The sequence below is a fragment of the Piliocolobus tephrosceles genome, chromosome 5 (assembly GCF_002776525.5).
Source record: "Piliocolobus tephrosceles isolate RC106 chromosome 5, ASM277652v3, whole genome shotgun sequence".
Taxonomy (NCBI): Eukaryota; Metazoa; Chordata; class Mammalia; order Primates; family Cercopithecidae; genus Piliocolobus; species Piliocolobus tephrosceles.
In genome coordinates, this window is record NC_045438.1 from 125,892,265 (window position 1) to 125,904,643 (window position 12,379).

The following is a 12,379-nucleotide window of genomic DNA, read 5'->3' on the forward strand; positions in this document are numbered from 1 at the left end:
TGTCCTCTCAATTGCACTCCAGGTACGACAGCTAGGAACATCAGAGTGATCAAGTGTGGTCATCAGAGAACAAGGTTCAAAACCAACAGGCAGGGCCAGGTGGAAGTAGGAGCAGGGGCGGGAGCTGGCCGGGCAAACACTGCACTTTACACAACAAATGGGAGGCCTTGGGAAGAGGAGCAGTAGGACAGAGGGAGGGAAGAAGGGCAACCAGGCGCCCAGGACACAACGGAGCAGCGTAAGGTCAGTGCACTGCCCTGGGCCTCATCCTATAGCCTATGCCTCCCCTCAGCCCAAGACAAGCCTGGGCCTTCCCCGCACTTGCTGCTCCCGAGAGTGGGTGGGTTTAGCCTCCCACTCCTCAGTCCGACGGGCTGGAAGTCAAGGGGCAGGAAAGAACACGAGGCTCCAGGGCACCTCCGAGGGCTGTAGAGGACTCAGAAATCAGAACCACAACATTTTTACTCTTTGGGCCCTGGGGAGGGCCAGGCAGAGTGCAAGGTGTCCACAGGAGGGATGAGCAGACAGCAGCCATGGGGGGCTGCTGTCCCAGTTCCCTGTGGGGGAGGACTGAGGTGAGGTGAGCTTGGGCTCCAGAAGGGCTCCAGTCCTGGTGCCCGGTTCTGACACCTGCCCCTCCTGAGTTCATACTGGAGTCCTTGCAGTCCTGAAACCACAAGGCCTGCCTGAACCCCGCGTCAGGAGAGAAACATCTGGGGACGGGAAAGGCCGGCGTAGGCTACCCATGGCAGCTCTTGAGTTCTTCCTGGGGCTTGTGTCTTTCCTTGGAAGAAGACGGCACAGCCAAGGCAAGGAGGGCCTGAAGCCTGCGGGGCCATCCTGGCCTTCCAGAGCCATGCCCCGGACTCCTCAGCTTCAAAATCAGAGGTCTCAGCACAGAGGACGCTGGGTGGGCTCAGAGCTCATCAGGGGGGCTGTGTGTTAGAGGGGATGCCTTCTGGATGCCCTCATCCTCCTCGGGGCTGAGGTCTCCCTCAAGGCCACCCAGCTCCTTCCTTTGTTTGCTGCTGCTACTCCTGCCGCCTGCTGCCTTGGCCCTGCTGCTCTTCTTCTTGGACTTCTTCCCTCCCAGGGAAGCTGTGTCTCCCTTCTTGCCGGACCACTGCTCTGCCAGGCAACCTAGGGTGTGGAGGAGAGAGACCCTCAACAGAAGTGCCTCAGGGCTGGGGTGCTGGGTGAGGAGCAATGAGCAGGGAACCGCAGGAGTAGCAACTGGGACTGTCCTTGACATCAGCCTCCCTGCCTCCTGCCTCTCACTGTGGCCACCAGGCCCCTCTGGGGGCATCTGACTTGCCTGCTCATCATTCTGCACCTGGTTTCAGTGACTCTTACTTCCACCATGTCTTACCAAGAAAGCCTTCCGAGGGCAGAGGTCCTACAATGCCCTCTGGTGCCCTCTGTTTCTCCTCCTACCCACCGCCCCTGAGGGAGAGCAAACAAATCATCCAGAGCGAACCTGCCCTTCCTTTCCCAAACTCACTGGTGTCTTTTCCCTTCAGCACGTGGTTGGCGCAGAGGAATTCAGTCAGGTCTTCCTCCTGGTGGTTCCTGTACCAGTCCTCGATCACCTCCTCAAACTCTTCCACCAGCACGTCGCACTGTTAATCATAACACCTCATGTTGGCAAAGCCCCAGCACCTTACTCACTCCTAGAGGAGCTCAGCTAAGCCTCGCAACCCACTGCAAGGTAGGCAGTGGCAGTGGTTCACCTAAGGAAACTGAGGCCAGAGAGGTGAAATGACCTGACCAAAGCCACCCTGGCCTGGGTGGCCTTCCTCAGAGCAGACCCAATCCCCACCGGCCCCTCACTGGGCACAGCAACCCTTCCAAGGGCTGAAGGGCCTGTACCTGCTTCTTGAGGTCAGCCACCTCTGCAGAAGTCTCGTTCCACAGCTCATAGGGGATGTCCATCACCACCTTGACCCCTTTGTGTACCAGGTTGTGTAATGTCTCAAAGGTCTCTGACATGCCCTGGAAGAAGCGACCAGACATGGGAGGCGGAGCTCCCTTCTTTCCCCGCTACCCTCCTGTCCCGGTGGTGCCTACGAACTCAGCTGTAAGATCAATGCCCAATGCCCTCTAAGGATCCTCCTTTTTTTTTTTGAGAAGGAGTCTCACTCTGTCACCCAGGTTGGAATGTCTCAGCTCACTGCAACCTCTGCCTCCCAGGTTCAAGTGATTTTCCTGCCTCAGCCTCCACGCCTCCATGCCCAGCTAATTTTTGTAGAGATGGGGTTTTGTCATGTTGGTCTCGAACTCCTGGCCTCAAGTGTTCCACTCGCCTCAGCCTTCCAAAGTGCTGGGATTACAGGTGTGAGCCACTGCACCTGGCCTCATCCTTGACCTGACCTTCCTCTCCCCTTTTAGGCCTGCTTCCCACAACCCCTGCACATATACCCCTTGACCTGCCTCTGGACACCTCATCCTTTCAAAAAGACCTGTGGCTGCCCTCAGGCCTTTTGGCTTTATGCATGCTTCTCCAGGAAATAGGTTTGTCTTAGCTCTTTCCCCTCACTATGGCTGGACACACTCCCATAGATCCAGACCTGCTGTTCCATTCTTCCTGGGTTGTGTCTTTTCTCAATGGGAAAAAGGCACAGCCAAGGCAGGTAGACCCTTTATTCTGTGAAAACTATCTCTGTTAGCTACCTAGGTCTTATCCAAAAATAAAACATACTATCCATTTCCTCTATTTTCCCAGAGATAACTCATACAAATACCAACATCTAAATATATCCTCCCCCCAGCCCCTTTTTACACAAACAGTGGTGTAGCATACACACTATTTTGCACTTGCTCTTTTTACTTATACCTTGAAGGGCTGGGCATGGTGGCTCACGCCTGTAATCCCAGCACTTTGAGAGGCCAAGGTGGGCTGATCACCTGAGGTCAAGAGTTTGAGACCTGCCCGGCCAGCATGGTGAAATTCCGTCTCTACTAAAAATACAAAAATTAGCTGGGCGTGGTGGTGGGTAGTACCCAACTACTCAGGAGGCTGCGGTGGGAGAATCGCTTGAATCTGGAAGGTGGAGGCTGCAATGAGCTGAGATCCTGCACTCCAGGTTGGGCAACAGAGTAATACTGTCTCCAAAACAAATAAAAACCTTGAAGATCAATTTAATTCAGTTCCTAAAGAGCCTCCCCATTCTTTGTTTCCAGCCGCATACTAGTTCACCAAACGGCCAGATCAACGTATTTAATCCCCTATTGGTGGAGTTAGATTGTTTCTCACTTTTGGCTATGAAAAATAATACTTAAACACTTTTTATTAAAGCAAACACAGATTTATTACTGAGTAGACTGCAAAATTCATACAAATTTCTGCTGCTTGAGACTATACCCTTAGGTATCCCAGGAGTTTCTGAATGGTATCCTTTGCTAGAAAGAAACTTAGGTAGAAAAATGCGGGTGGCAACTATCTTACCCTGTGCCAGGCACTGAAGATGTAGAGAGGAAGCAGTATGGGTGTTGTTGTCAGCAGCTCATTCTCCAGAGAGAGAAGCACTCGTGCACATACTGAGTACATGGGATGTCACACAGGCACCCCAGTGGGGTTGTGGGAGGTGCTGTGTGGGCCTGGATATGGGACTGGGCAGTCACTCACCCCAGGTGTCCTCTGATATCGCGCCTAAACCCCCACCTTTCTGCACATCCTGGATCTTGCTGAGTTCTCCCTCTCTAGTGTCTTTAGGTTCCCATGAGGGCAGCAACTGTGGAGCATTTCTGCCTGTGTCTGAGATTGAAGCAGGACCCTCATGGACAGGCCTAGACCCTCACGCATGTACCTGAAAAGTTAGGCCACTCAGGAGGGGAGGAGGGCAAACGGCAATCAAAGAATGGGAAGAGGCAAGGAGGGAAGCTCCCGGTGGTGATCTTCAAATCACACTCACACCAGCAGACACACTAAGATACATGCAGCCTGGCCCCAGAGCAGAGGAAGGACAATCCCAAATCCAACCTTGGCAAATCGGTTGCTGCCGGTCCTCTCCTTGTGCAGGCTATAATCCAGGAGCCTCTTGCAAATGGTCTCAGTGACTTCGATTAACCGCAAGTCCCTGCCAAGATAGCAGGACGAGAGGAACTGAGTTCCCCTCCTAGCCCCAGTGGGTTAGTGGTCTGTCCCTCCAGCCCTGTGCCCCAACACCTGCACATCTCACCAACGGGAAGTGAGTCAGAGCTGGAAGGAAGATAGGTCATCTGGTCTGGGGGATCTGAAATGCTGGAATACAGACCAGAGAGACAAAATTTTAACAGCTCTAAGGGAAGGAATTTTTTATAAAGCTAAATGATTCAGTATTTAGATTTTTTGATAAAGCAAAATATATTAAATTTTGATGGTAAAATATTCTCTTTGAAGGGATAATCACAGCTGACAGAATTGGGTTTTTAAAAAATATATTTATACTTGGCAAAAAAAAAGTTGGTAATCCCATTACTAACGTTTTTAAAAAACTGCACTGCGGCCGGGCGCGGTGGCTAACACCTGTAATCCCAGCACTTTGGGAGGCCGAGGCAGGCGGATCATCTGAGGTCAAGTTCAAGACCAGCCTGACCAACATGGTGAAACTCCATCTCTACCAAAAAAATACAGAAAATTAGCTGGGTGTGGTGGCACATGTCTGTAATCCCAGCTACTTGGGAGGCTGAGGCAGGAAAAGCTCTTGAACCTGGGAGGCAGAGGTTGTGGTGAGCCAAGATCATGCCATCGCACTCCAGCCTGGGTAACAAGAGTGAAACTCCGTCTCAAAAAAAAACTTGAAATGGTCTGTGAAATCCAAGCATCTGAGAATCAATGATATAGTCCAACAGTCTTGCTTTTAGAGATGAGAAATCTGCTGAAGCATAAAGAAGTTAAGAGATTTATGCAGGTCATCCAATTAGTTGGGGACAAAACCAGTGGGCAAACTCAGGTATTGGTTACAACTGATGCCCCTGTAGGGGGTTTGCCTAGTTAGGAGAAGGGAACTCCAAGCCCCTGAAGCCTCTAGCAGCAATGCAGGCCAGGCCAGTGAGTCCCCATTCACTTACGACTTGGTGTATTTGACTCCAGAGGCCTTCTGGTCCAGGATGCCATAGCCCGTGCCAATCACCTCCTTCGTCTTGCCGGTTTCCTCAAAGGCTGACTTCAGCTCCACAGCAACATATTTACACACTGGGGGAGGGAGGTAGCACAGCCCACTGAGTGCACATGAGTCTAATGGGAGGCCAGCTCCCAGCGAAACAGATCCAGGTGGGCATCCTTTCCTAGACTGGAGGACCAAAATCAACACTCAAGGCAGGGAAGGAGTTAGAACCTGTGGGGGCTAAAGCAACTCCATCTTGGATGCTAATATGCCATGTTGACTTCTGATTAACCCCAGTTCTAGGAATGCCTCTAGGATTTCTATTTTATCTACTGTTTCTTGTGTCAGAGCATGTACTTACTGCAAATCCTGCCATTAAGCAATTGTTCTTCGTATCCCTTTTTTTTCGAGATGGAGTTTTGCTCTTGTTGCCCAGGCTAGAGTACAATGGTGAGATCTCAGCTCCTGGGTTCAAGCGATTCTCCTGCCTCAGCCTCCCAAGTAGCTGGGATTACAGGCATGCACCATCATGCCCAGCTAATTTTGTACTTTTAGTAGAGACAGGGTTCATCTTGTTGGGTAGGCTGGTCTCGAACTCCTGACCTCAAGCGATCCACCCACCTCGGCCTTGCAAAGTGCTGGGATTACAGGCATGAGCCACCACGCCAGGGCCTATCATTTTACTTTCTAAAATTGCATACATACAGAAAAGCTGAAAGAACACAATGAATACCTTCCACTTGTATTCAACAGTTGTTAATAGTTTGCCACATTCTGTCTCCAATATATAATATCTCAACAATATATACATTATTTTTGCTACACCATCTTGAGAGTAAGTGGCAAACATGACCTTTTGCCGTAAATATATCATCATGTATCTCCTGAAAGCAAGGACCTTCTCCTACATAACCAAAGAACAATTATGACACTTGGAAAATTAACAATTCCAACGTCACCCAGTAGTTCATATTCAGATTTCCTTAACTGTCCCCAAAACGTCTTTTATAGTTGTTATATTACTTGATTTCATATGTGTTCCAACATCAGCTCTCTATTTCTACCAAGTTAATTTGCTCCATGCCCTCCAGAGAGCTCTTGTTCCTACTGTCTCCGCACATTTATTTCCTCATTTCCTCTTATCCTTCCTCAAACAGGTATTAGGCAACTCCTATGTGTCAGCCTGGGGATACAGAGATGAAAACAAGGTCCCCTCCCTTCCAGATACTCAGTCTAATGGAGCAGATACAGGTGCAGACAAGTAACTACCACTGTGTAAGGAGTGCTACAGTGCTACCACCGAGGGTGTGAAGTGCCTGAAGCCCTAGGAAAATATTTAATGCCTTCTAAGGGCTTCTCTGCCCATTGTGCCCACCTCACATTATAAGCCTCTTCCCCAGGAAGCCATTCTGCACTAATGCCAATTGCTCTGGATTTCACTCTGGGCCTCTGCAGGATCCATCCCTAAGGACCCTTGGTCATTTCATGTGTCTCTCCACAAAGACCACAAGGGTCCCCAAAATGTGCATTATGTATTAGATTTTTTCTGTATTTCCTTAGCCTGTGACTTGATATATGTTGGATGCTTGATAAATCTTGTTGAGAGAGACGGTCTTCTGATGCCTCTGAATGGAATACCAGTCTGCAGGCTAAATGCCATCAGCAGTTTTAACACTGACAACACAGTCTGGTAGAATACCAATTTACCACAAGAATAAATACATCCCCTGGAGGCCTGCTTGGTGAAATTCATCGATGGCTTGGAGAATTTGCAACACATAAAAATTCCAAGTAATAAGCTGGTGATCTTCAAGTCTGCAATGAATTGGGGATGTCCCACCTCCCCAGCTCTCCATCCAGGACCGTCTGGGCTCCCTCCCCTCTTCTGTCCCGTACTCTGTACAGGCACATCATTTTTCTGGCACCACTTGTCCCTCCTCCCACGCCCTCCCCAGGAGTGGGGAAAGGGGAGGTTTGGAACATCCTTTCTCTCTTATACCCATCAAACACAACTTTGCTTTCCAGCTCTTCCAAACATTACCTCTTTAAGACCTCCTCTGGGGATCCCACCCAGAATCAGACTCGGAGGAGACTCATGGCACAGACCCCAGACCCTCACTGACATCCACCCACTCTTTTTTTCCGGGCAGGTTCTCCTTCCTCTGTGCCGAGGCCTGTTCCACTCAGGCTACTGAGCCAGGAGGCAGGCTTGGTGGGCTAGACACAGTCAGCATTTAATAACAAAGGTGTAATAATAACAAATACAAACAAATACAATATTAAGATGAACCTAATGGTTGGAGTTTGCCAAGCCATCCTGTGACTGCAAATGCCTTTTCAATTAATCTTCACCAGTTACTAAATGAGGTTAGGCTAGAATGATCTCTAAGATCTTGGGTATCTCTATGCTTCTGTGAGTCCGTGAACGTTGCCTAAGGAGAATAAATGTGAGCTTCTTAGGTTATCAGAATAGTAAGAGGGACAGCATGGGCTCTTTGATATCAGAATAAGACAGAATACAGGCCGAGTGTGGTGGCTCACGCCTGTAATCCCAGCACTTTGGAAGGTTGAGGCGGGAGGATCACCTGAGGTCAGGAGTTCAACGCCAACCTGGCCAACATGGTGAAACCCCATCTCTACAATAATACAAAAATTATCCGGGCATGGCCGGGTGCGGTGGCTCACACCTATAATCCCAGCACTTTGGGAGGCCGAGACGGGCAGATCACAAGATCAGGAGATCGAGACTATCCTGGCTAACATGGTGAAACCCCATCTCTACTAAAAATACAAAAAAAGTAGCCGGGCGTGGTGGTGGGCGCCTGTAGTCCCAGCTACTGTAGTCCCAGCTGAGGCAGGAGAATAGCCTGAACTCAGGAGGCGGAGCTTGCAGTGAGCCGACCAATGCACTCCAGCCTGGGCAACAGAGCGAGACTCTTTTCACTGCACTCCAGCCTGGGCAACAGAGCGAGACTCCGTCTCAAAAAAAAAAAAAAAAAAAAAAAATTACCCGGGCATGATGGCAGGTGCCTGTAATCCCAGCTACTCGGGAGATTGAGGGAGGAGAATCGCTTGAATTGTGGAGGCAAAGGTTGCAGTGAGCCTAGGTTGCGCCACTGCACTCCAGCCTGGGCAACAGAGCAAGACTCCGTCTCAAAAATAATAATAATAATAATAATAATAATAATAAGAAGAAGAAGAAGAAGACAGAAAACAAAGAAAAGAGGAAGTGAAACCCTGAAAAGCTATCAGCAGGGCTGGGTGCGGTGGCTCAAGCCTGTAATTCCAGCATTTTGGGAGGCTGAGGTGGGCGGATCACCCGAGGTCAGGAATTCGAGACCAGCCTGGCCAACATGGTGAAAATCCGTCCAAAATAGCCGGGAGTGGTGGCACACACCTGTAGTCCCACCTACTCGGGAGGCTGAAGTAGAAGAATCCTTGAATCCGGAGACAGAGGTTGCAGTGAGCCAAGGTTGCACCACTGCACTCCAGACTGGGTAACAGAGCAAGACTCCCTCTCAAAAAAAAAAAAAAAAGGCCGGGCGCAATGGCTCACGCCTGTAATCCCAGCACTTTGGAGCCGAGGTGGGCGGATCACGAGGGCAGGAGAACCAGGACCCCCCGGGCTAACATGGTGAAACCCCGTCTCTACCAAAAAAAAAAAAAAAAAAAAAACCAAAAACTTAGCCGGGCATTGTGGCAGGTGCCTATAGTCCCAGCTACTCGGCAGGAGAATGGAGTGAACTCAGGAGGCGGAGGTTGCAGTAAGTCCAGATCGCATCACTGCACTCCAGCCTGGGCGACAGATCTAGACTCCGTCTCAAAAAATCAAAAACAAAAAAGGCCGGGTGCGGTGGCTAATGCCTGTAATCCCAAAACTTTGGGAGGCCGAGGCGGGCGGATCACCGGAGGATCTGGTGAGCCGAGATCGCGCCATTGCACACCAGCCTGGGCAACAAGAGTGAAACTCATCCCCCCCACACACACACAAGAAAAGGTTATCATGACTAGAGGAAGAGTGAAAGGGCGGCCGGAAGCAGAAGCTCACGCCTGTAAGCCCAGCACTTTGGGAGCCCAAGGCAGGCTGATCACTTGAGGTCAGGAGTTCGAGACCAGCCAATATGGTGAAACCCCATCTCTACTGAAAATACAAAAATTAGCTGCGCATGGTGGCATGCACCTGTAATCCCAGCTACTCAGGAGGCTGAGACAGGAAAATCGTTTGAACCTGGGAGGCAGAGGTCGCAGTGAGCCGAGATCACACCACTGCATTCCAGCCTGGGAAACAGAGCGATACGCCGTCTCACAAGAAAAAAAAAAAAAAAAAAAGAAAAGAAAAATAAAAGAAACAAAAAAAAGAAAAGAAAGTAAGGGGGAAGGCACAGGCTTGAATTCATACTCGGTGCCCCACCAGTGAAGTCGGCTTATCTCTAAAGCATCGCCTTTTAATGTCTCTAATGGAAGCATTATGTGTCCCAAACTTACCCCAAACCCACTTTCCAGTGTTTAGCGAACATCTGGCCTGATGTAGGCTTTCAATTCAGATGAGAGATTCACAGCCAACTTTCTGGGGGCCCTAGGGTTACGGGGATGGGAAGGCAGGCATGACTGTAAGGTCTGCGGAGAAAACTGATGGACGGAGGGGAGGAAAAAGAAATAGGTCCTTTATAGCTGGCTCGCTGGTAGCTCCCTCTCTCTCTGTAGTTCCTCAACGCCTACGTCCTTGGGACTCACCTTTTCTCCATACTCCTAAAATCTTCTTTCAAGTTCCCCATAGGCTCTACTGTTCCCCCAAAGGGCCCCTCAGACCCAGATCCCCCTCCTCACACCCCCACAGTACTCCACTTAATCTTCTGTATTCTCAAAACATTTACTGAGTGCCTACCGGATACTGTGTGAATGCGTATCTAAGACAAAGTCCCTGCCTTCGAGGAGCTGTTAGTGGGTCCAACAGACAACTACACAGATGGGTTACAGTGAGGGCACAAACGGGAAAGTCTTAGGTTCTTTTCCCCCAAGACGAGTCATCTGGAGCTTTTCAGTTCCTCAAACTCGTTCTTGGCTTCTCAGCCGGCAGGCCTCTGCCTCTGTAGTTTCCTCTGAGTGAGCCCCTCTGTTTCCACTTCTCTTCACCCGGCTAACTCCTAATGCCTCTTCGTGCTTCCTGTATGAAGCCTTCTCTGACTCCCCTCTGCACACAGCCTTCGCCCACCCCCTCCCCCACTCCAGTCTAGACCAGATGCTCCTCGCCCGGCCCCTAAAAGAAAGCTCTGTACCTCCCCTATCATGGCATCTCCTACTCTGAATTATCATTGCTTGTTTCTACCAATGTGTGAACTCCAGGGGTACCCGGACCAGACCTCTCGTCCGCCGCGGCGTTCCAGCGTACAGTATATTCAAGGAACTAAGAGACCCTGCAGAGCTCAGTACCTTGCAGCCCCCGATGCTGCTCCGCAAGGGCCGCCTCTGGAGCCCGCCCCTCCGGCAGGATACGCCCCACGGGCCCCGCCTCCTCACCTTCGCATTTGCTGGGCAGACGAACCCAGTCGTTCTCCTCAGCTCCGGCCTGGCTCGGGCTCAGCTCTGGGGCAGGCAGCAGCAGAAGCAGCAGCAGCAAGGGAAGAAGCAGAAGACAGCGGGACGCGGGCTCAGGCAACAACTCCATGGCCCAGCTGGGTCCGACCCGAAGGGACCAGGCGACACCTCCTCCCGCGGCGCGCGCGGAGCAGCTTCCCCGCGCCGCTTCCGGGGCTGCACACGTGCCTCCGCGTAACCACGACAACAGCTAGCCTCCCGCCCGCCCTCCTCTCGCAGCCGCAGCCCGCCTTCAAAGCAGACCAAAGCTCGCGGACGGCGCAGCCAATAGACTTTCTGGGGTTTGCCCCCTAACGAATGGGAGGACTACCTTTTTACGGCCTTGGCCAGTAAGAGAGCAGATGGTGCCCTCAGCGACCTATGGCAACGTCCTTTCCCACCCCCTGACGGAGGCTCTGGGAGAGGATGCAGGACCAGGACAGAAGCCTGTGTCTGGGCCTGAGTGGGACGCATTCAGGCGCGCAGGTGCTGGAAGATGTGGGGAAGGCCGGCTTCGCGGCTTTCTCCGCCTCCTCGAACGTCACTTCCCTCCTGGGTTCCTAATGCCGCAAGTCCTTACTGAACACCTGTTTTTAAATGTTATTATTATTGGTGTTGTGGTTGTTATAGCAAGGCACTCTTGTAGGCGCTTAGCGTGCGAGCAGGACGACTCAGACTGTCCCCAGCCTTCAAGATTTGTCCTAGTGAGAACTAGAACAAATGACTTCCTCTCTGAGCCTGTTTCTATTTATATGACACAGTGATTCTCCTAGCTGCTGTGTGAGCTTGCCTGTTGTTGGGAAGCTCAAATAGGTTAATAGAATTACAACTTATCGAGCAGACTGTAAAAACTTCAGGCATTAATTTTCTTTTTGTATGTAATCCCAGCCCCTTTTACTGCCCTATTATTTATTTCTTGATTTTGCCCTCTCAGAAGGCAGGAATTTGGCCCATTAACGATTTTCTCTCCCTTCCGCTTCCTCAGCAACAACAGGGTGCCTGGCACAGGGAGATACTCAGTAAATCTCCCATCGGCTGTGTCATTAAGAGGACCTCTTAATGGCTCACGCCTGTAATTCCAACACTTTGGAAGGCCCAGGCGGGAGGATCACTAGAGCTCAGAAGTTGGAGACCAGTCTGGGCAACAGAGTGAGACCCTGTCTCAAAAAAGAAGAAAAAAAAGCCCAGGTGCCATGGCTTACGTCTGTAAGCTCAGCACTTTGGGAGGCCAAGATGGGAGAACTGCTTGAGGCCTGGAGTTCGAGACCAGCCTGGTCAACACAGCGAGACCCCCCCATCGCAAAAATACATAAATCAATCAAAATAAAAAATAAAGAGGAGGCCGGGCGCGGTGGTTCATGCCTATAATTCCAGTACTTTGGGAGGCCAAGCCAAGGCAGGCGGATCACGAGGTCAGGAGTTCAAGACCACTCTGGCCAGGATGCTGAAACCCCCTCCCTACTAAAGATACAAAAAATTAGCCAGGCGTGGTGGCGCCCGCCTATAATCCCAGCTACTCGGGAGGCGGAGGCAAAAGAATTACTTGAACCTGGCAGGCAGAAGTTGCAGTGAGCCACGATCACACCATTGTACTCCAGCCTGGGCGACAGGGTGAGACTGTCTCAAAAATAATAAAGGCCAAGGCCGGGCGCGGTGGCTCAAGCCTGTAATCCCAGCACTTTGGGAGGCCGAGACGGGCGGATCACGAGGTCAGGAGATCG

At 50.9% G+C, this 12,379-nt stretch overlaps 1 protein-coding gene across 6 annotated transcripts; it reads right to left on the reverse strand.

Annotated features, from left to right (window-relative positions):
• Window positions 1-421: 421 nt before the first annotated feature.
• On the reverse strand, window positions 422-11,181 carry CNPY3 (canopy FGF signaling regulator 3). Of its 6 annotated transcripts, none has more exons than XR_002731738.1 (7): window positions 10,602-11,181; window positions 5,050-5,173; window positions 4,179-4,240; window positions 3,980-4,076; window positions 1,870-1,992; window positions 1,502-1,619; window positions 422-1,140 (listed from the first exon to the last, which is right to left on the reverse strand). XR_002731738.1 is itself a non-coding variant. In XM_023212841.1 (7 exons), the coding sequence occupies exons 1-7, from the start codon at window positions 10,747-10,749 to the stop codon at window positions 917-919; spliced, it is 927 nt and encodes a 308-aa protein (XP_023068609.1). In that variant the 5' UTR covers window positions 10,750-11,181; the 3' UTR covers window positions 442-916. The 6 variants fall into 6 exon arrangements, 2 of the variants coding, with proteins under 2 accessions (XP_023068610.1, XP_023068609.1); XM_023212841.1 differs by lacking the exon at window positions 4,179-4,240 and adding an exon at window positions 3,662-3,754 and having other exon boundaries at window positions 442-1,140; XR_002731739.1 differs by lacking the exon at window positions 422-1,140 and adding an exon at window positions 3,446-3,806 and having other exon boundaries at window positions 1,604-1,619.
• Between the last annotated feature and the right edge of the window lie 1,198 nt (window positions 11,182-12,379).